The sequence below is a fragment of the Phocoena phocoena genome, chromosome 17 (genome assembly GCF_963924675.1).
Source record: "Phocoena phocoena chromosome 17, mPhoPho1.1, whole genome shotgun sequence".
NCBI classification, from domain to species: Eukaryota; Metazoa; Chordata; class Mammalia; order Artiodactyla; family Phocoenidae; genus Phocoena; species Phocoena phocoena.
This window is the reverse complement of record NC_089235.1, coordinates 55621611-55646941: the sequence shown is the minus strand read 5'-3', so window position 1 is coordinate 55646941 and position 25331 is coordinate 55621611. Positions and strand designations below refer to the sequence as shown.

Here is a 25331-nt window from a genome sequence, read left to right as displayed (position 1 = left end):
CTGTAAGTCTTCTCTTGATGTTCCCTAACTCAGTGGTACCATCATCACATAATAAATAGAAATCTAGCAGTCACCTTTGACATCTTCTTGTCTCTTTAAATCCACCAGAATTTTAGTAGGTTTAAAAAAATTCTATCCACTTTTGAATTTATCATCACTGTTACTGTAATCTAACTCAGCCTTATCTCTACTGAGACTACTGAAATGGCCTTCTAACTTCTCTACCCAAATCAATACCCACTCCTTTCCAAATTGTTCTCCACCTTGCAGCCAAGGTGATGTTCAACCAAATAACTTCCCCTTAAAACCTTTAAAGACATTACTTTGTTCTTAGGAAAAAGATGTATGTCTTTACAGGTCTACAAGCACTGCATATCACAGCTGCTTCAACTTTGCAGGCACTTTCAGCACCCCACATGATTTTGAGCTCCTTTTGGTTTGACTTAAAAACTTTAGTTTAACTCTTTACCTTTGAGACTAGCCAATTTCTTGTGATATCATGGGATACCTTAACAATTTTTAAGTCTTTTTTTTTTGGTGGGAGGGCATGCCGCACAGCTTGTGGGATCTTAGTTCCCTGTCCAGGGATCAAACCTGGGCCCGAGCAGTAAAAGGGCCAAGTCCTAACCACTGGACCACCAGGGAATTCCCAACAATTTTTAACTCTTAAACATGAACCCTACCCAAATTATTTGCCTTTAAGCAACAGGAACATAACCTCAGCCCTCAACTTCCATGTTGGAATCAACTGTTTCCATGTTGGTTTATGCTTTTAAAATAAGAAACAAGACCCCAAAATACTAAGGCAGCACTGATATTCCCTTTGCCCCACTGGACTATAATGGGGATAATTATAGAAGTTGTTAGCTGAACAGAAGTGTTGAGTGAGGACTGAGATGCTATAGTGAACAGGACATTTTGGAGAAAACTATATGATATTTCAAAGAATAAAATTGACAGTGCATCAAACTGTGTGTGTGTGTGTGTGTGTGTGTGTTATCTATTATATTAAATTTTGTAAAATTTTTGTTTCTTTTCATAGCTGGTTCCAAAATATTGGTGAAAGATCCTAGACCTGCGCTAGGAACACCCAGCCCAAAGCTAAGTGGTTAGTAATTTCAGTTGTTTTTCTAGTAGTCATGATTTCCCAAGGTGATCTTCTGTTGTATTGACAAAGTGACCATTTATTTAGAAAAATATATTTCAGTATGGGAAAACTATGCATTTTACTGTTTGGAATTTGAAGTTTGAAAATTTGTATTATAGGATACCAAACTTCGAGCAATGTAATACTGTGACATGTTAATATTCCAAAAATATTGTATATAGTTGTCTCTATAAAATTTCCCTTCAAGAGTATCTGTATATAGCTATAAAATAATGGCAATGGTTTATTTAAAACATTAAAATAAAAATTAGATTTACATATAATTTTTAAATATAAATTTTTTAAAGAAGGAACCAAATACACTTGGAGTGAGAGTAAAAAGTTCAGCAACTTCTAAAACTTGTCCAGTTTATTTTCAGTAATTTGATTTAAAAATAAAATTTTTAGTCGTTAAAAATATGGGCCTTGAAGTCCTACAACCTTGATGTAATCCCCATGTTATACACTGCCTACCCTATGACTTTGGAAAAGTTAATTTCTACATCTGAGCCTCCATTTCTTTACCTATACAAAAGACATATTGATTAGATTAATATGAATGAACTTCATAAAATTGAAGCACAAAGTGCTTGGCTCATGGTAAGGGCTCAGTATACGAGAGCTTCTTTTTAATGTATTAGTATGTATTTTATTTACATGGTAGGAATGAAAAGCTACACATAAAATTAAAGGCTCAGCATTTAATCTTTACCTTGGAAATAGATTTGGTCCAGTTGTAACAAGCCAGGTAGAGTGTTAGAATCTAATTTTAGTTGGTTTAAAAAGTTTTCAATGGTACATGCTATTAAACTGGACTGCCTACCAAAAAAATTAGTCTGAGAAACTGATTTTTTTCAACAGTCAGTGAAAACAGACTGAATTTCTCTAAGGTGACCAAAAAATATGTCATCATGAGAGAGAAAGTGTTGCATGGATTCAGAAAACCACAATGGTCCCAGCCCCTGGTAACCTCTATTCTACTTTCTGTCTCTATGAATTTCCCTATTATAGGTACTTCATATAAGAGGAATCACACAATGCTTGTCCTTTTGTGTCTGACTCGATAATGCTCCGTTGAACGTACATACCATATTTTATTTATCCATTCAGCTGTTCACTGACATTAGGATTGTTTTCACCTTTTTGGCTAGTGTGAATAATCCTGTGAACACTAGTATACGAGATTCTTTTTGATTTCCTGCTTTCCATTCTTTTGGGTGGTAGTAGAATTGCTGGATCATGTGGTAATTCTAGGTTTAACTTTTTTGAGAAACTGCCAAACGGTTTTCCAAAGCAGTTGAGTCATTTTACATTCCCACCAGCAAAGTACCAGGGTTTCACATCCTCACCTACACTTGTTATTTCCTGTTTACCACAACTTTTTAAAAAAAGAAAAACAAAGACTTAGTGCAGGGTTGTAATCATAACTCAAAATGTGTTCAATATAAGACTAGGTTTGCCTCATTTTTAGGTAAATATCTTCCATTGGACCTTTCATTTCATGTCCACTGTTAAAATGTTTACCATTAATGATTAAAGGACTTTTTTCTGGTTAAAAAAAAAAAAAAAAGAAAACCACAATGGGCAATCAGTGCCCAGAACTTTCCAAGAAAGATACTTTATCTGGGAGCAGAAGTGTACCCTGAATAATAGCTCCAGCATATCAAGTATAAATCTAGACTGTCCTGGGCAAAACATGGCCAATGGCTACCAATAAATATTTCAGGCTGACAAAAAAAATTTTTTTAAAGAATATGGAAGAACTAAACAACAAAACTAATATGTTTGATGTAATATATATATATATATTTCTCATCAACCAATTAAATAATATATACTTTCTTTAAAGGCACATGGGACAACTATAAGAATTGATCATATATTAAGCAATAAAAAAATCTATACAAATTTCAAAGCAAAGTTAGTCTTACCTGACCATGATGCAGTTAAAAGTTAATAAGAAAATGGATAAAATTTTTAAATTCCTCAATATTTGGAAATTAAGAACAAAATTAATACTGATGAATAACTCATGAATTGAAGAAGAAATTAAAATGGAAAATATAACAATATAGTTTAGTTATGCTGAAAAATCTAGATATCAAAACTTGGGAGCTAGAGCAAAAGTAAAGATGTGAGGGAAATATAAAGCCTTAAACCCTTACATTAGAAGAAAAGAAAGCCTTAGAATTAATAACTGTCCCTGTTAAGAAGATACAAAAAGTATAATGGAATGATCAAAAGAAAGCAGAACTCAATGTAATAAAAATGATCAAACAAACCAAAAAAACCCCAAAAATATAACAGAAGAATCTCAACAGAGTCAAAGTAGTCCTTTAAAAAAAAAATGTACAAAGTGAATAATTTCTGTTAAGATTGATCAAGAAAGGAACAAAAAGTAGTAACATTTCAAAAGGAAACGTGAAAACCTACATAGAGTAGATCGAATAAATTAGCAATATATAACAGAAAACTACTGTAACTGTCAATTTTAAAAAAACTTAAACATTGACAAATTACTAGAAAAGTGGATTTTAACATAACTAATAGGAGAAAACTCGAATAATCCCATAACAAAGTAATAGTTAAAGCTATTTCCACAAGGAAAAACCTGTTCCATATGCCTCTACTGATAAGTTCTACCAAATTTTGAAGGAACAGATCATCCCAGTTTTATAAAACTATCAAAAAAAACCCTCATTTGATGGATCCAACATAACTCTAATAACTCAGGTAAAGACACTATAAAAAGAGAAAATTACAGGCCCATTTGACGTAAGATTATAGATGAAAAAATCCTACATAAAGCCTTAGCAAATCAAATACAGTTGACCCTGAACAGAAAGTGGGTTAGGGGCACTGGCCCTCAGTGCAGTCAAAAATTTGCATATAACTTATTGTTGACCCGCAGTATGTGGCTCCTCCTTACCCAAGATTCCTTCATATCTGTGATTCCGCATCTATGAATTCAACTAACCACGGATCAGTACAGTAGTACTATAGTATTTACTGTTGAAAAAAATCTGTGCATAAGTGGACCCTCACAGTTCAAATCCATGTTGTTCAAGGATTAACTGTACAACATTATAGTAAAGATGACACATCATTACCAAATTGGGTTAATGAAAGATTTACAGGGATATTTTCATGTTAAATAATCCTCAAAAGTAATCTATCACATTAAGAGATTAGCATGCAAAAAATATGATTATGTATGATCATCTAAATTATGATCATCTAAATACTTGCACAGAAACTACTTTGTAAGATTGAATATCTATTTATAATTTTTAAAAACTTTTAATAAATTAGAAAGGAAAAGAATTTCTTTAACCTGAGTGAAGGTATCTATAAAACTCTAGAACAATGTCATCTTAAGTGGGAAAACAGAAGCATTTCATTTAAAATCATGACACAGTGATTAGATTACTCCAAAGTAACAATTAAATTTGGCAGTGGTATCAGTGTCAGGAGCATGATACTCTATATGGTAATGCTATGAGGCCTATGTAGCAAAGTTTAGATTCAAAACTGTCTTGAAAAATAAAGATCGTAACCATCATTGTCTTCCTCCTTTTCACTGTGCTCCACATCAGTGATAGCTAGATGACATTTTAGAGTTTAGAAAGAACTGCCAAATACACAATCACATTTAAATCTCAAATTAGACTTAACAATAGAAAGTATTGTCATCTCCTTGTACGTAGGGATTTAAATGACCAAATAGCGTCTGCCTCTCCCATCCTATCATTAGTTACATTTCTCAGTTATGTGTGAGAAAGGTGGAGGGTGGTGGTGGCATGCTGGAGCTGACCGGTAGAGCTTTGCCATAGCCAGTTCTGTGCATTCTTCCAAACTCTGCGTTCAGTGATGTCATGTTCATAGTTTGAAATCTGACATCACGGGATATTTACACTATAGAATCAGCAAATAGTACAACCAGTTTGTTGGTTTGTTTGTTTTCTGGAGAGCCAGTTGTTAAACATTTACTACCACATCAATGATTAATCCTGATACAATGTTCTTTGCTGCTGCTGGTACCTACTTCTTTCCATTGCTATTTTCTCCTGCCACGGGGGTTCTCTTTAGTCTCCTTCAACCAACTTCCTTAATTCCTCTAAGCACAATGACAAGATCACCAAGTGTAGCAGATTTTCATTAAATATTCAGGGGTATCAAAGAGTAAGCATAATACAGGCCAGGGAAAATAAACAATCAGAAAGATAAGAATAACACATTTATTGAGTACCTACTATATGCCTTCACACTACTGTTAGAACATCTTTCTCCCTTGCTCTTCCTCCTATCTCTACAACTAAGAGCCTATTACCTCCAAATTCCAGATCTTTCTAATGAAGGATAATTTAGCTTGTCACTCCCTCCTCCAAACTTATTTTAGGTATGATTTTTGAGTTAACTGCTCTTTAAGGTGCTTACCAAATCAAGGGCTTTTTACGCATACACCATATCAAATTTTTAGGTAAGGTCTCCTGTACATACAGAGCATAGCTGTGTAGTTTGAGGTTTGGGGAGGGAGTGCCACTATAAGGGTGACTTGGCAAAGGTCCCAGAGCCAGGACTATGGATTTTTCATGATACTAACTGCATGTTCACTAACTATATATTTTATTAGCAACTATGTAATGATCTACGAGACCCACGGTTTCCCTATTTTACCTGTATAATACTAATGATAGCAACTAACACTTATCAAAACTCTTCATATTCATTATCTCATTTAATCTTCCTTGTAACTTTGTGTTAATCCCACATTACTGATGAGGAAATTCGGGTTTAGAGAGTTAAGTAACTTAGGGAAAACCACACAGTTTATAAATTGTAGAGGAGGGACGGAAATACAAGCAGTCTAGTTCCACTGCCTACATTTCTAGTCCTTCTGCTATATAGCTTTTGAATTATCATAGAAAAAAATAATCATGTTGGTTGAAATACTCAGTAAAAATTCTTGAGTGCATTGTATGTTCATCTTCTACCATAGTATTGTTTTACTTGTTTGCCTAGTAGAATTCAGGGAATGTACAATTTGTAACACAGTCTCTGTGATCTGAGCAGTAAGAACTGTGATGTATGTAGAGAAAAACAGGTAACAAATGTCAATAACTTGTTAGAAAAAAAAAAAGGCTTTCCTCTAAATCCATGTCATTCATTCAGTCACACAAATAGGCAGGCTCTTTTGAATAGCTGATTTCTGAGGATGTGCTTTAATGTGATGTACAGAATTAATGGAAGCTCTCTCAGCCTCTTACCAGGACCTGAGAAGACTTTGACATACCTAATTTACATTAGCTATAAATTACATAACTAATTTATATAAATGTAATGACTTATTTGTCTGCATTTAACATTAAGAGTGTTTCTTATTTGGATGAAAGGTTTACATTAGAATATTCTTTGATTCTACCACAGTTCATCTCTTTCCCATGAGAGTTAGCCAATTCTAGTGACAATTCTTTTATTTCCATAAATACCTGTAAACCTCAAAGCTGTCAGGAGCAAAACAGGTAGAGCCCTGTTCTTCTTCAGGAGCATCTATTATTGAAATAACTGAACTCAGTATTCTGTAAAGGGGTAAAAAGGTCAAAGGAGCATCTCTCCTGATCGTCTCCAAGGCTTTTATGCAAGGGGGGGGTTTAACTCTATGCTCTTCCTATGAACCTATTCCTACTGCTAGGAGAAAAGCAGGCCTATTGGGACTTGTATATAGACTGACTTGGCCCAGTAAAATCATTTTATTTTCCTTCTGAAAGAAAGATATTATTACAGGAAACCAAATATAAGTAAACTTGATATTTAGCTGGATTCTAAATATGTCTTATGTCATTAATTGGTGGTGTTTATTTATCACTCATTGATGATGTATGTACAAATCTAGATTATTATTTTGGTTTATTCTAAAAAAATTAAAATACTTATGTGAAGAATTCATTTTATAATGTAAATTCTATATTATTGTATATTTAGAAAAATATGATTATTCAATAAACTAATACTCATTAATCTGGTATTTAATGCTCATATTTACAGGGCACTGTAAAATTAACATGTATGTTTATTTAATCTATTCACAGTTCCTGATGATGTGTTTGCCCAAAATTATATATGGAAAGGCTCTTACAATTTTAAAGGAAGGAAACAACCCATGACCTTGACAGTTACTAGTTTCAATGCTTCCACTGGGAGAGTCAATGCAACACTCAGTAACAGCAACATGGAACTACTACTTTCAGGTATCACATTAAAGAACAGCAAACAATGCCTTTATACCTTCATTTCCATCACATCATCATTTTTTTAGTGATTTTTATACTGTGAAATATTTGCTATATTTTTGATGACATTCATAATTCATTCAGAAACAAGGCTTTCTGTTTTTTTCATTGATGCATGAATATTACTACACAAATACAAAACTCTGTGATTCTGAAATAAGCTCCCTCAAGAATATTTTTATGTGGCTAGAATGACATGTCATGAAATAGAACAGAACTTTCAATTTGAATATAACTAACTCCTTCTCTATTCTCATAACACCAAAGAGACTGGATCAGTGATTTGCAAGCTATTCTATGGTCACAAAATTATGTCTTCAAATGAGAATGTTTAGGAGGACACTACAATTTAAGACAGAAAAGGTAGAGTTACACTACCTTAAACAGGCAGACAGAACCCAGAGCCCTATCCATCTGCTCAACTTTCTCAGGTCTCTGTTTCCTCTATCTAATGCACTTCCCTCATTATCTTTGAATACTGTGTTTTTTTCTGACATTCAAATGTTTCCTCAAATGTCATCTTGTCAACAGTACTTCTGATGACCCTATCTAAAGTAAGCTTCACATTACAAATAGACTCACTCTTAGTCATAGGCAGTCTTATCTTGTTTCATTCTCTTCTTTTCACTATTTGAAATTATAGTATAGTGTAGTATAGTATAGTATGACATGACATGATTTGTCTATACTCCAGCAATACAAGCTCTAAGAGAGCAGCTCTTTGCCTTCCAGTTCATTACTAATGCCTCAGATGTTAGAAATGCATCTGGACTCCCATGGGCACATGCACAGGAGCTGCTCCTGCCCCACACTCCCTCCCTCTGCCTTTCACTTCCCAGCTGCCAAGATCTTGGAAGCTTTGAAGCTCAGCATGGGATTCTTCCACTGAGTGAGTGGTCCTGTGTCCCACATTGGCTAGCTCATTTGGTTGATGAAGACATACTGACAGAGTTGTTGTTGGTTTTACCCTTTTGCCTTCTCAATAGCAATGTAAAATAGAGACTGTATCTCCACACCCTTAACAACAGAGGATACTGTCAAGCTTTTAAACTTCTGCTGATCTGCTGTGTGGCTGACGGGGTCTTGGTGCTCCAGCTGAGTGTCAGGCCTGTGCCTTTGAGGTGGCAGAGCTGAGTTCAGGACACTGGTCCACCAGAGATCTCCCAGCTCCACATAATACCAAATGGTGAAAGCTCTCCCAGAGATCCCCATCTCAATGCTAAGACCTGGCTCCACTCAACAACCAGCAAGCTACAGTGCTGGACACCATATGTCAAACAACTAGCAAGACAGGAACACAATCCCACCCATTAGCAGAGAGGCTGCCTAAAATCATAATAAGTTCACAGACACCCCAAAACACACCACTGGTTGGGGTCCTGCCCACCAGAAAGACAAGATCCAGCCTCATCCACCAGAACACAGGCACCCCTCCCCTCCACTGAACCAACCTTAGCCAATGGGGGCAGACAACAGAAACAACGGGAACTACAAACCTACAGCCTGTGAAAAGGAGAGCCCAAACACAGTAAGTTATGCAAAATGAGAAGACAGAGAAATACACAGCAGATGAAGGAATAAGGTAAAAACTCACCAGACCAAACAAATGAAGAGGAAATAGGCAGTGTACCCAAAAAAGAATTCAGAGTAATGACAGTAAAGATGATCCAAAATCTTTGAAGTAGAATGGAGAAAATACAAGAAACGTTTAACAAGGACCTAGAAGAACTAGAGAGCAAATAAAAAGAGATGAACAACACAATAAATGAAATTAAAAATTCTCTAGAAGGGATCAATAGCAGAATAACTGAGGCAGAAGAACGGATAAGTGACCTGGAAGATAAAATAGTGGAAATAACTACCACAGAGCAGAATAAAGAAAAAAGAATGAAAAGAATTGAGGGCAGTCTCAAAGACCTCTAGAACAACATTAAATGCACCAACATTTGAATTACAGGGGCCCCAGATGAAGAAGAGAAAAAGAAAGGAACTGAGAAAATATTTGAAGAGATTATAGTTGAAAACCACCTTAATATGGGAAAGGAACTAGTTAATCAAGTCCAGGAAGCACAGACAGTCCCGTACAGGATAAATCCAAGGAGAAACACGCCAAGACACATATTAATCAAACTATCAAAAATTAAATACAAAGAACAAATATTAAAAGCAGCAAGGGAAAAGCAACAAGTAACACACAAGGGAATCCCCATAAGGTTAACAGCTGATTTTTCAGCAGAAGCTCTGCAAGCCAGCAGGGAGTGGCAGGACATATTTAAAGTGATGAAAGAGAAAAACGTACAATCAAGATTACTCTACCCAGCAAGGATCCCATTCACATCTGACAGAGAAATTAAAAGCTTTACAGACAAGCAAAAGCTAAGAGAATTCAGCACCACCAACCCAGCTTTGCAACAAATGCTAAAGGAATCTCTCTAGGCAGGAAACGCAAGAGAAGGAAAAGGCGTACAATAACAAACCCAAAACAATTAAGAAAATGGTAATAGGAACATACGTATCGATAATTACCTTAAATGTAAAAGGATTAAATGCTCCCACCAAAAGACACAGACTGACTGAATGGATACAAAAACAAGACCCATATATATGCTGTCTACAAGAGACCCACTTCAGACCTAGGGACACAAACAGACTGAAAGTGACGGGGTGGAAAAAGATATTCCATGCAAATGGAAATCAAAAGAAAGCTGGAGTAGCAATTCTCATATGAGACAAAATAGATTTTAAAATAAAGACTATTAGAAGAGACAAAGAAGGATGCTACATAATGATCAAGGAATCAATTCAAGAAGATGATATAACAATTGTAAATATTTATGCACCCAACATATGAGCATCTCAATACATAAGGCAAAATATAACAGCCATAAAAGGGGAAATCGACAGTAACACAATCATAGTAGGGGACTTTAACACCCCACTTTCACCAATGGACAGATCATCCAAAATGAAAATAAATAAGGAAACACAAGCTTTAAATAATACATTAAACTAGATGGACTTAATTGATATTTATAGGACATTCCATCCAAAAACAACAGAATACACTTTCTTCTCAAGTGCTCATGGGACACTCTCCAGGATAGAGCATATATTGGGTCACAAATCAAGCCTTGGTAAATTTAAGAAAATTGAAATTGTATCAAGTATCTTTTCTGACCACAGCGCTATGAGACTAGATATCAATTACAGGAAAACTATAAAAAATACAAACACATAGAGGCTAAACAATACACTACTTAATAACCAAGAGATCAATGATGAAATCAAAGGGGAAATCAAAAAATACCTAGAAACAAATGACAATGAAAACACGACAACCCAAAACCTATGAGATGTAGCAAAAGCAGTTCTAAGAGGGAAGGTTATAGCAATACAATCCTACCTCAAGAAACAAGAAACATCTCAAATAAACAACCTAACCTTACACCTAAAGCAATTAGAGAAAGAAGAACAAAAAAACCCCGAAGTTAGCAGAGGGAAAGAAATCATAAAGATCAGATCAGAAATAAAGGAAGGAGAAATGAAGGAAACAATAGCAAAGATCAATAAAACTAAAAGATGGTTCTTTGAGAAGATAAATAAAATTGGTAAACCATTAGCCAGACTCATCAAGAAAAAAGGGAGAAGATACAAATCAATAGAATTAGAAATGAAAAAGGAGAAGTAACAACTGACAATGCATAAATACAAAGGTTCATGAGAGATTACTACAAGCAACTATATGCCAATAAACTGGAAAAGCTGGAAGAATTGGATAAATTCTTAGAAAAGCACAACCTTCTGAGACTGAACCAAGAAGAAAGAGAAGATATAAACAGACCTATCACAAGCACTGAAATTGAGATTGTGATTAAAAATCTTCCAACAAACATAAGCACAGGACCAGATGGCTTCACAGGTGAATACTATGAACAATTTAGAGAAGAGCTAACAGGTACCCTTCACAAATTCTTGCAAAATATAGCAGAGGGAGGAACACTCATTCTATGAGGCCACCATCACCCTGATAACCAAAACCAGAAAAAGATGTCACAAAGCAAGAAAACTACAGTCCAATATAACTGATGAACATAGATACAAAAATCCTCAACAAAATACTAGGAAACAGAATCCAACAGTACATTAAAAGGATCATATACCATGATCAAGTGCGGTTTATCCCAGGAATGCAAGCGTTCTTCAATATACACAAATCAATCAATGTGATACATCATATTTACAAATTGAAGGAGAAAAACCACATGATCATCTCAGGAGATGCAGAAAAAGCTTTTGACAAAGCTCAACACCCATTTATGATAAAAATACTCTAAAAAGTAGTCATAGAGGGAACTTACCTCAACATAATAAAGGCCATATATGACAAACCCACAGCCAACATCATTCTCAATGGTGAAAAACTGAAAGCAGTTCTTCTAAGATCAGGAACAAGACAAGGATGTCCACTGTCACCACTGGTATTCAACAAAGTCTTGGAAGTCCTAGACACAGCAGTCAGAGAAGAAAAAGAAATAAAAGAAATCCAAATCAGAAAAGAAGAAGGACAGGGGCTTCCCTGGTGGTGCAGTGGTTGAGAGTCTGCCTGCCAATGCAGGGGACGTGGGTTTGTGCCCTGGTCCAGGAGGATCCCACATGCTGCGGAGTGGCTGGGCCCGTGCGCCATGGCCACTGAGCCTGCGCAATCTGGAGCCTGTGCTCCGCAACGGGAGAGGCCAGAGCAGTGAGAGGCCCATGTATCGCAAAAAAAAAAAAAAAAAAAAAAAAGAAGAAAGACAGCTATCACTCTTTGCAGGTGACATGATACTATACATAGAGAATCCTAAAGATGCTACCAGAAAACTACTAGAGTTAATCAACTGAATTTGGTAAAGTAGCAGGATACAAATTTAAGGCACAAAAATCTCTTGCATTCCTATACACTAATGATGAAAAATCTGAAAGAGAGATTAAGGAAACACTCCCATTTACCATGGCAACAAAAAGAATAAAATACCTAGGAATAAACCCACCTAAGGAGACAAAAGACCTGTATGCAGAAAACTATAAGACACTAATGAAAGAAATCAAAGATGATACAGATGGAGAGATATACCATGTTCTTGGATTGGAAGAATCAACATTGTGAAAATGACTATACTACCCAAAGCAATCTACAGATTCAGTGCAATCCCTGTCAAACTACCAATGGCATTTTTCACAGAACTAGAACAAAAAAATTTCACAATTTGTATGGAGACACAAAAGACCACGAATAGCCAAAGCAATCTTGAGAAAGAAAAACGGAGCTGGATTAATCAGGCTCCCTGACTTCAGACTATACCAGAAAGCTACAGTAATCAAGACAGTATGGGACTGGAACAAAAAAAGAAATATAGATCAACGGAACAGGATAGAAAGCCCAGAGATAAACCCACACACATATGGTCACCTTATCTTTGATAAAGGAGTCAAGAATATACAATGTAGAAAAAACTGTTCAATAAAAGGTGCTGGGAAAACTGGACAACTACATGTAAAAGAATGAAATTAGAACACTCCCTAACACCATACACAAAAATTAACTCAAAAAGGATTAAAGACCTAAATCTGCAGACATTATAAAACTCAGAGGAAAACATAAGCAGAACACTCTGAGATAAATCACAGCAAGATCCTTTTTGATCCACCTCCTAGAGAAATGGAAATAAAAACAAACATAAACAAATGGAACCTAATGAAACTTAAAAACTTTTCACAGCAAAGGAAACCATAAACAAGACGAAAAGACAGCCCTCAGAATGGGAGAAAATATTTGCAGATCAAGCAACTGACAAAGGATTAATCTCCAAAATTTATAAGCAGCTCAATATCAAAAACACAAACAACCCAATCCAAAAATGGGCAGAACACCTAAACAGACATTTCTCCAAAGAAGATATACAGATTGCTAACAAACAAATGAAAGGATGCTCAATATCACTAATCATTAGAGAAATGTAAATCAAAACTACAATGAGGTGTCATCTCACACCGGTCAGAGTGGCCATCATCAAAAAATCTACAAACAGGAAATGCTGGAGAGGGTGTGGAGAAAAGGGAACCCTCTTGCACTGTTGGTGGGAATGTAAATTGATACAGCCACTATGCAGAACAGTACGGAAGTTCCTCAAAAAATTAAAATTAGAACTACCATATGACCCAGAAATCCCACTACTGGGCATATACCCTGAGAAAACCATAATTCAAAAAGAGTCATGTACCAAAATGTTCATTGCAGCTCTATTTACAATAGCCAGGACATGGAAGCGACCTAGGTGTCCTTTGACAGAGGAATGGATAAAGACGTGGCACATATATACAATGGAATATTGCTCAGCCATAAAAAGAAACGAAATTGAGTTATTTGTAGTGAGGTGGATGGACCTAGAGTCTGTCATACAGAGTGAAGTAAGTCAGAAAGAGAAAAACAAGTACTGTATGCTAACACACATATATGGAATCTAAAAAAAAAATTTTTTTTCTGAAGAACCTAGGGGCAGGACAGGAATAAAGACACAGATGTAGAGAATGGACTTGAGAACACGGGGAGGGGAAGGATAAGCTGGGACAAAGTGAGCGAGTGGCATGGACTTATATATACTACCAAATGTAAAATAGGTAGCTAGTGGGAAGCAGCCACATAGCACAGGGAGATCAGCTCGGTGCTTTGTGACCAGCTGGAGGGGTGGGATAGGGAGGATGGAAGGGAGACATAAGAGGGAGGAGATATGGGGATATATGTATATGTATAACTGATTCACTCTGTTATAAACAGAAGCTAACACACCATTGTAAAGCAATTATAGTCCAATAAAGATGTTTAGAAAAAAAAAAAAGAAATGCATCTGGAACAAAATGGGCCACAATGAATTTGAATTATTGCTCTCATTTAAAAATACATTTTAAAAGTATTGATATTGAAAATATGAAATATGTATTTTTAAATTTCTTGGCAATGTATATATCCCATACAATTATTAATAATGGAATAATTTGTGGTATAAATAAAATAGAAAATAAAATTATATCTGTTGATTTTGTAAATTTTATAAGAACTATAAAGCTTCATTTTGTATTGTTGAATGAACCTACCTTAAACCCAAAGTAAAGGTATTAGAAGTTAATATGGGGGGCTTCCCTGGTGGCGCAGTTGTTGGGAGTCCGCCTGCCGATGCAGGGGACGCGGGTTCGTGCCCTGGTCCGGGAGGATCCCACATGCCGCGGAGCGGCTGGGCCCGTGAGCCATGGCCGCTGAGCCTGCGCGTCCGGAGCCTGTGCTCGGCAACGGGACAGGCCGCAACAGTGAGAGGCCCGCATACCGAGAAAAAAAAAAAAAAAAAAAAAAAAAAGAAGTTAATATGTATTTTAATTTTTAAAATATACACAATTACATCATATAAATTGAAAGAAGCTTTATATGAATGAATGGAATATGTTACTACTGATTTACTTAATTTTGAAACATAAATTTTTATTTTCCTTGTGTAAGAGAGTTAGCACTAAATGTATATTCTAATTTAGAAAAATTTTAAAACAAATTTCTACAAATATAGATAAACAAACATAAATAGTTAGACTTTCTATCCTTGTCTCCATAAAGTTCATTATAACATTTTCCCAGTAATTTTGGTTACTTTTGTATGTTTTCCCTATTAATTGTAATTTACTTTAGGTCAAGATCTATGCATCATTATAGTTGTATTCCCAGCTAATTTTTATGATACCTTATTACATAGGTGAAATATTAAGTGAATGAAGTAATGAGTCAAATTTCAATCATCAGTTAATCACAAAATTTTTACTTAGAAACTTATATTCTATCATTCACCTAAACACATTTACATTCCAGCTTATTCCTACTCTTGGAATACTCCCGTTCAGGAAAAAAAAAAAAAAATTGTAGTCATCTTGCTTCTCTCCTTTATGCCATTACTATATTTACCTTCTTGAATTAAAAATTCTACTTGATTTTTGAGATCCAGCTCAAATGCTCTTTTTTCTTAATAAGTATTTCCTAAGCACTCCAGTGTGAAATGATCCTTCTCTCTTCTGTCTTTTAATTCATCACATTCTCTATCTCTATCATTATATCTCCTATTTCATCAGAAATTCACCTAAGCATCCTATTTTTAGATAGGAACAACATATTCATCTTTGTGGTGCCAGTAGCACCTCGAATACTCTTTTTCTCAGAGTTGGCACCTAACTTATTATTAAGGAAAATATCTGGAATTTTAACATTTGATTCATATCCTTGAAGATTTTAAATTTGTTTGGGGGAAGAAATCATTTTGTTTACAATAATCTTGGAATGATGTTATTAAGAACAGTAATATTTAATTTTAATAGCATAGGTAATTTAAACCCCACAGTTAAGATTTCAGTTGAAAATTTCAGCTAAAGAGAGATCAATATATATTGCAGGATTTGTGAAAAGCATTATGGGTGAAGGTGGCCTTGACTTGGTCATGTTTTATTTCTTTTCTATCACATGCATTTGTGATATATTTAAGTAGTTATAGATAGTAAAGTAAAGCAGAACTGTTTGCAAAATTAATAGACTAAATGCCCTTACATTTTACAGGAGTATATAAAAGCCAAGAAGCTCGCCTAATATTACACATCTATCTTATTAAAGTACCAGCTCAAGCTTCTGTGAAGAAAATGAAGGAGGAAAATTGGGCCATGGATGGCTTTGTAAGTATAGTTCTTTAAAAGTCTGCTGCTAATTTTAATAACAAATTTATGCTTTGGTTTGTCATTAAAATTCCAGAAAAATCTAATTTTCTAAATTGAGCTAATTAAACACACACACATATATTTACAGATATGTAGCCATCACCACAGTTGATTTTAGAATATTTCCATCACCTCAAAAAGAAACTTCATACCCTGTAGCTATCACCCATCTACCCCTCATCACCCCCACAACCCCAAGCTACCACAACTCTATTTTCTGTCTCTTTAGATTTCCCTGTTCTAGGCTTTCATATTTATGGAGTCATACAATACGTGGTCTTTTGTGACTGGCTTCTTTCACTTATAATGGGAAACATGCCTCTTAAGTCCTAGGCTTGGAACTGACCAATTGTCAATTCCACCCACATTCCACTGACCAAATCAAGTCACAGGACCAAATCCAACTCAGTGAGGTAGAAAGTATACTCTTTCCATGAAGGTTGATGGGGAGTGGGGGGAAAGGGGTGCATATATGTCGAACAGTAATCTAATCTACAAAGAACAGTATTATTATATTTTAAATTTAATTGACCATTTGCCTTATTCTGTTTCATCATATCATTGCCCTTTTTCTTGACAACTGGTTTCTTAGCCTAAAAGAAGTCTATAAATCTGTATCATTATGTTAATAACAAATCCCTTTTTTCCAGTATCATAATTATTTAAAGATGAAATTTTAAATTTTGCTTTTTAATGATGGCAGATTTTCACAGTGTTCTGTGTTTTACATAGTAGAAGATATGGGGAAAGGAATTCTGCATAATATTCATTTCAGAGTAAAACTGAATATTTTCTAAGGCTGGGAAAATATATCTGTGGCCAGTCTTCAGTTTTAACCAAACTTACAAATACTTTTAGGTTTCTGCTGAGCCTGATGGAGCTACTTATGTATTTCAAGGATTTATTCAGGGCAAAGATTATGGGCAATTTGGACTACAAAGACTGGGTAATGTATTCATTTTCATTTTCATGTAGTTCTTTTATTACTCCAGATATCATAAGAAAGTACAATGGATTCTGAACATTAGACACACTTACTATACTTTGAATTTTGCATTGTCAGGACTATACATTGATACATTTGATAACCTTTTAAATATTTGCATTCTTCAGAATATTGTTTCTCTGTGTTCCAGCTCCATACAATGTTTAGTTTTTCAGCATATTTCTAATAAACATGACAAACTGCCTTGCCCTCAAGCAAGTAAAAAGGAGAAAAAGTGATATAGATATGAAAGAAAATATTAAACTAAATAATTTTATCATATGAGAAAATACTTCTCTGCAATTTGAATATTGTCACAATTTTCTTACTGCTCCAAAAACATGTAGTGGCACTTTGACTCATAGCGTCTGGAAAGGGAAAATAACTTTGAGGAGTGAGCCCTGTTTGGGGACTTTGTGCTCTTCAGATGTATAAATTTTCCATGGTGGGAGGCACAGGGTTTTGTCATTTTTATTTCTAACTCTTCTAAAATGTGTATAAACATTTAATGGTCTCATTTGAATGTATTTATTAACATAGCTTTTGGTGTATAATTTTCCTAAGGTGTACTGTCTCCCATTACTATGTTGTGGTATTAATGCATAAAGAATAAATTCATGTTCTAAAATCTACTACTTGATGTTTATCTTAAAAATTCCATTGCTTTGAACTTTTACATAAGTTTTATGAGTCCCTGGAAAAATAATTTATAAAAAAGGTACTAACACTTTTTAACCTGGACTAAGGTATGACTTAGTTGAATATTTATCGAAAAGGCAAATCAAGGCTTCCCTGGTGGCGCAGTGGTTGAGAGTCCGCCTGCCTATGCAGGGGACACAGGTTCGTGCCCCGGTCCGGGAAGATCCCACATGCCGCGGAGCGGCTGGGCCCGTGAGCCGTGGCTGCTGAGCCTGCGCGTCCGGAGCCTGTCCTCTGCAACGGGAGAGGCCACAACAGTGAGAGGCCCACATACCACAAAAAAAAAGGGAAATCAGTTTTCTCCAAATGAGCAATGTTAATAAGATGTCATTTCAGATAATGTCTTGCCAAAATTGTTAGTTTTAAAAGCAGGATAAAACATTAACACAGTATATTAACACACTTGTGTAAATGAATGCAAGATTTTTTCATATAATATTCCCTAAAGCATCTCAAGCACTACATGTCTAAAACAGCACCTATAGAAAAGGAACTATTTCTTTCTAAAAAAAGAGCTTGTTATTTATTTTCTCTTCCCTAGTCACTGTGCCAACATGTTGACAAACCTGATTTTTCTCATTTCCTAACTGTGCAAATGTCATAACCACTTACTCAGCCCCAAGTAGAACATAACTAAATCCTATGCCTTCTTCTCCCTTTCATCCACACAAACAAGTTCCCCTGAATCTATCTTTTCATGCTTTTCCTAGTGCTGCAGTTCACATCTTAATTTCCGTTTTTATCTAGGATGTTCCTGCAATCTTCAAACTACTCTTGCTTTCAGACCAGACTCCCTCAAGTCCATCTCACCCTAGTCGCTGTTCTAAATCTTGTATCTTATCACTGAGCCTTTTTTGTTTTTTCCCCCAAACACATCCAGTTGTTCCTCACTATAGGTGGGTGGAAAGTTTGGGCTGTTTAGAATCATATTTATGCCTTTTCAAATAATGTATCATTTTGCCCTCCTATTCCCTACCACATGTCCTTTCCACACAGACATGCCTAATGCTTGTCACATCCTCTAAATATGCCACTCACCTTCCCATTTCTAGGCTTCTGATGGTCCTGCTTCCTCCCCTATTTGTTGTTCTATTGATCTTCAAGGTCAAGCTCATAAGTCTTCCAGAAAGCATTCTTACATACCACCAGATGGAATTACTCCTTCCTTTCCTAAAGCACATTGATCATGAATTCATCCTTGATATATATACTTATTTGTGGCTCTGTATTCTTCCCACAATTGTATGAACTCTTCAGTTCAGAGACTCTGCATATTTTTTATTCTGTGTCCTTTCCTGGAAAAATACCTTATACATAGTAGGCACTGTGCAAAATTGTGGAAATGAGTTGAAGGAGTTTTGTGAATTATTTTTGTTGTACTATGTACATTTCCAAGTACATCTTGCAGATATTTCCAAGTAGATATCTTGAGCAAGGGAGAAATTAATTGGTTCACAAAACTAAAAACTCATTTGTGATAAAGTAGGGTTGATTTTATAAGTTATTTTCTTATTTTATAGGACTGAATATGTCAGAAGGTTCAAATTCTTCAAATCAACCTTATGGTACAAATAGTAGTTCTGTGGCCATTGCTATTCTTGTGCCTTTTTTTGCACTTATATTTGCAGGATTTGGATTTTATCTTTATAAACAAAGGTAAGTTTGTTGATTTTAAGTATAAAGCATTTCCCAAATTTATATTTCATGTTCTTTTTACTCTCTAGTTCAAATTCTAACTTGCATTTTTTTTCTGGGTTGTTTAAATCTCTGTGTGCCAAATATTTCCACGGTTGTTGAAACCATTTTTTCCCCTGCCTTTCCCTCCACCACAGCAATATACACACAACTAAAATTGCTCTGTTAAGTTGCACAAGCATTCAACTTAACCCTTCCTCCTTTTTGCCTGTCAAATTCCTGGTACATAGCTAATTGTATAGGTTATTTTTACATTATCCATATTGAAACTTTAGAGATACAAATCTAAGTTAAGGTTTAAATTGAAGCGGTGATATCTGCTGCCAGATTTATTTAGAGAACTAGGAAGAAGTTGTGTCCAAACCTCTTATTTCACCTGAAAATACTGATAGATTTTACCCAGGGAGACAGATGATAAAATCCTCTAATCCTCTCATTTATCTCTGTTGCTTTTAGAAGATGATGGAGTTAATATATTATATTTGTGTTATATTTCATATATGACTATATAGATTATTCGTTGGTCCCTGTTCACTACATCCATTACAACATCCTGGTGAGGGGCTTCACTATGCAATTCTCCACTATTTGGGACCATCCCTTACTAAGAAAAAAAGTACGAAAAAAAAAAAAAGAAGAAAAAAGTATGCAGATAATTGAATGAATATCTAAATGTAATGTATTTTTCTCAAAACTGATGTTTTTATTATAAATGCCAGTCTGTATTATCTAAGAATGATTTATTTAATATTATTTAAATTTGTAACAATTGTGCATTAGCAGCTGTTTAGGCCTTGTCAATATAAGATATTATTAATGATAAAAATCATCACTAAATTTATTTATAAAGCAAGCTATGCTAATCTTTTTTATTATTGTGATAAAATACACATAACATAAAATCATTGAAACCATTGTAGGTGTACAGTTCAGTGACATTTAGTACATTCACAATGTCCATCACCCCAAAAGGAAACTGTACCCACTAAGCAGTAACTCCCTACTCTTCCCACCCCTGCCCCAGGCAACTACTAATCTGCTTTCTATCTGTTGGTTTGCCTCTTCTGGATATTTTATATAAATGGAATCATACAATATGTGACATTTTATATCTGGCTTCTTGAATGTAATATGTTTTCAACTTTTATCCATGTTTTACCATATATCTGCATACTATTCCTTTATATGGCTGAATAATATTGCATTGTATGTTTGAATGTGTTGTGTTTAAATATGTCCATTCATCAGCTGATGGACGTTTGGATTGTTCCTATGTTTTTTCTATTATGAATAGTGCTGCTATACACATTTGTGTACACGTTGTGTTTGAATATGTTTCAGTTTTTTTGAGTATGTACTCAAGAATGGAATTGCTGGGTTATATGGTACTCCTCCATTTAACCATCCTAGTGAAGTGGTATCTCATGTGGTTTTAATTTACATTTTTCTAATTACTAATGACATTGAGCATCTTTTCACGTGCCTGTTGGTCATTTGCCTACATTCTTTGAAGAAATGCCTATTCAAGTATTTTGCCCATTTTTAAAATTGGGTTATTTGTCTTATTGTTGTTGAGGTATAATAGTTCTCTATGTATTCTGGATACTAGGCCTTTTTGGATATATGGTTTGCAAATATTTCTCTTTCTGTGGGTTGTAGTTCCACTCTCTTGATAGTGTTCTTTGATATACAAGTTTTTCATTTTGATTAAGTAAAATTTATTTCTTTTTTCTTTTGTTACTTTTGCTTAGTGTTATACCTAAGAAACCATTGCCAAATTCAAGGTCATACAACTTGTATGTTTTCTAAGAGTTTTATAGATTTTGCTCTTATATTTAGAAATGATTAGTTTTAAGTTAATTTTCATTGATGTGTAAACTTTTCTAAAGCTTGATATTATTTTACTTAAAGCTGTGGCTCAATATTAGCAGAAGGAAATTGTTTTACATATTTATGATCCTTACCTAATTAGAAGGAAACGATGTTCCTTCTGTTTCTATTGTGAATCTAGTTTGAAAAAAGAGAGACAAATATGATCCATTAGAATTATACACCTGGCAAGAGCAAGTTGTAATCAATATAATTTATATTATATAACAATATATAGATGATGCTTTTGAAAGAAGCTTTAGATAGTTTTTTTTCATATTGTCATCATACAAATCACCTAACAATTTTTAGTATGGAGAAAAATTCAGAAAATGCATTAGGGGTAGTAAAAGCGCATAACGGCAAATACAAATTACACTAAAATAAATCGTTGAAATTTGTGGTGTTTGGGGTAAACAGGAGATTTATTTCAAAGGCTTTTTAGGAATTAGGTTTGAGAAACAGGTAAGGGCAAGTATGCCTTTGTTCCATTACAAATGTCAGCAAATTATGCAGTGGGATGTGGGAAAGAGAAACTAGAAATAAACATTAGTCAAAAAGGAGACAAATAAAAAAATGAAGCAAGAATTCAAGATGAGCAACTTATACCAGCCAGCCTAGGTTCCATGTGTTTTATAAACTAATGGCAAACGTTCAGTTATCAGTAACTCTTTGGAAACTATTTTCATGACTTGAATATCAGTATAGATAGTAATTTCTTCTCTGAGATTTTGAATTTACTTGCTCTACTGTATATAATTTTAAGCCAACTGAATAGTTATGTTTCTGGGTTACTCCAAGCATCTTCCCAAATTAGGCATCAGCATTAGATGTCTACTCTTCTTGGAACCCCCTTCCTATTACTGCAGAACCGACTCCTTATTGTCCTTCAAGTCTCAGATTAAATTTTGCCTCGTTAGAGATGCTTTTCCTTATTACCTCTCCTAAACTGGCTCCCAGTTACTTCCTGTCCTATAAACCATTTTCCTTTTTATCAAAACAGTTTTCATTATCTATTATTTTTCTTGTTTTATTATTTTTAATTTATTCATTGCTTTCTATCATTACAATATGAGCTCCATGAGAGTGATGACTTCATGTTTTTCTTAAAAAAAAAATATATATATATCCAATGCCTAGGATCATGCCTAGTACTTAATAGATGCTCAGTAAATATTTGAGGAATGAAGAGTAATGAGATTAAAATTCATCAGCATCATAATTTAGTTATATTTTACATGCTATTTCATAATGATAACATTATTTCATAAGAAAATTAATGAGAATAGCCATGATATCATTTATTTACACTTACTCATATTGGTGCTCTTTATAAATATATATTGTATGTAAATAATAAGTCACTCAGGATTTAAAAGTGACAGGTAAAATGTTCACATGTGTTGTATTGAGTTTATGGTTTCTCAATTAATACTTTCAAGTTACATTATCCATTAACAATAACTCGAGTCATTGTGTTTGAGCCCTACTCTGCTATTTCTTGAAGAAAGTTAACATATAGCTAATCAATGTTCTCATCAACAGGACTGCACCCAAAACACAGTATACAGGATGTTCAGTTCATGAAAATAACAATGGCCAAGCAGCTTTTGAAAATCCCATGTATGACACCAACTCGAAGTCAGTGGAAGGGAAGGCAGTACGGTTCGATCCCAACTTGAACACAGTCTGCACAATGGTATAACGTGGCAACCTTTGCCTTCTTCAAAAGCTTGGAAATTGACACACAAAACAGTGCACATTTAGTTCACTGATAAACAAATTAAAGCACACTTTTCAGGACTTGCTGGGTCACCTTTTCCCGAGGAATGATAGAGAAGAGTGTTTTTTCGTAAACTGGACATAATTCTTCTTCATGTTTACCATGGAGAGTTTTACAAAAATCGGCTGCACTCTGAGAGTGCTTACTCACAGTTTATTTGCTTTTTTTAAAAAGGAGATTATTCTAAAACATAAACTTATTTGCATATATTGGAGGAGCATCCACTATCAGTATTTCTGTGCTTTATAAACTATATTAGAGGGACTGGGTTAAAAAAATGATATAGGGTAGAAAATAAGAGCTATACTTACAAGAGTCAATAGATCACTGACTTCTCTTTAACTGTCATGAGCTACATCACACCCATAAGTCTGTGTTTCACACCACTCTATCGGCTGTTCCTTCCTATTAATTGAGTCATTGTTTTCTTTATTTCCCTGGTTATTTCAGATTGAGTCATGCCCTGAAATGTTTATGAACTAGCTTATGCCACAGAAGCGATAAGATTGCCCACTCTGATTTGACTCTCTGGTCTTTGTTCTTCAGCATCATATTGCTATCTTTTTTTAGACTGGTTGTCATAGTTTCTGCAAATGGCAAGATCATCGTGCTATCCTCCTGATTTCCCTCATTATGTTGTAACCAGTATTATTCAGTGAGCCATGGGATAGTGTTTAACTCCTTGCTTCAGTCTGTTTTGTCACTCAGAAACCACTTTAGCTGCCAAAAATTATCTATAATAAAGATAATTTTGCAGTTATCTGAGACACCAAACTTACCATTCTTTACCAAACTTTCCAATGTTTCTGCAAGAACAAATAGAACCTATTAATCTACTTATTTAGTTTATGGTATATCTACTTATCCTTCCAGTTGAGCCTTCAAATTTATTTAACATTATTTTGAACTTTTATCTAACAGTGAGTTAGAATTCTAAGTTTTAAAAATTTTTAACTTTTAGTCAACAATGAGTTAAACATATATTTTGGACCAGCCCCTACTCAAAATGACTAAAAAAAGAAATTACTTTCAAATCACCAATATAAATTTATTTCCTAAAGTTGTGGATTTACCAAATTTTCATATATTTTAAAATTTCTGTACTCTAATTCTTAAGAAGCAGCTTTCAGATATGACAGGTTTCTTTCATAGTCAAATTAAGATATGTATTGGCAAGTTATTGGTGGCTCATTTACAACTGTATCACAGTAATGCCAGCATTTTGATTTAATAGGTCATTGTCTTCTTTTTATAGCATGTTTTATTTCATAGAGTAAATTATGTACCCAGTGTGAACACTTTGTTCTTGTCCCTTTCAAATATGGATAAACCTGTAAACAGTCTCGACTTTTTGTATCATGAGACAGAGTGCCTAAGAGAAATCATTGCACCTGGAGCGCTACTTGGATCTATGTCTACAACATATAGTGAATTTCTTGTAAACTACTTTGAGATACATTGTTTTGGAAATTCATATAATTTTCTCAACATTGTACTCTACTGACAGGATGCTGTTTTAAATTTTATCCCATCATTTATTTATTCTTGTTTATTCAAATGACTGCAATAACAATGATTCATTCATTAATGTTAAGGTTAATACATTTAAGATCTTGTTTAAACAATGTTTCTTCTGCAACTGGCTACTCCTCTTATATTAATGCATACACTTTTGTAAAGAAGTATATTTTTATGAAAAAAAAACTTTGTAAAAGTATGATGTAAATTTTCAGTGCAATGTAAACAAAATAAAAATGGATAATTGCTTTTGTAAAACGTGTATTCTTTTCAAAGTTGTCTGCCAGTGTACTGGTTAGTAAAAGGAATGAAGAGCCCATCTTTATTTGGTGTTGTAAAGTTCTGAAACTGCATATTACATATACTTAGTCCACAACATAATAATGACACATGGGTGTTTTTCTTCTCTATATTCTGTAGTTCCCCAAGTGTAGCACTGTTAAAAGTAAGTACATTCCCAGTAAACATAATAGTATCATAAGAACCTCATCTTAGAATTTATATTAAATGTAAATACTTTAATAATGCATACTATCTAAATTTAGATATACCTGATGATTTCTAGTA

The 25331-nt window shown here is 34.5% G+C and overlaps 1 protein-coding gene across 4 annotated transcripts in view; it reads left to right on the top strand.

The window, feature by feature from the left end:
* The window catches only part of CSMD3 (CUB and Sushi multiple domains 3), a 1073652-nt gene extending 1048630 nt beyond the window's left edge, over positions 1-25022 (top strand). For 3 of the 4 annotated variants that reach the window (XM_065895023.1, XM_065895022.1, XM_065895020.1), the window contains 6 exons: positions 1043-1108; positions 7237-7395; positions 16061-16173; positions 17074-17161; positions 19420-19555; positions 23009-23168. In XM_065895023.1, the coding sequence (XP_065751095.1) occupies positions 1043-1108; positions 7237-7395; positions 16061-16173; positions 17074-17161; positions 19420-19555; positions 23009-23168 (722 nt within the window). Of the gene's footprint in view, positions 1-1042; positions 1109-7236; positions 7396-16060; positions 16174-17073; positions 17162-19419; positions 19556-23008 lie in introns of all 4 variants that reach the window. The other variant, XM_065895021.1, reaches the window with a different exon arrangement.
* Positions 25023-25331: the final 309 nt, after the last annotated feature.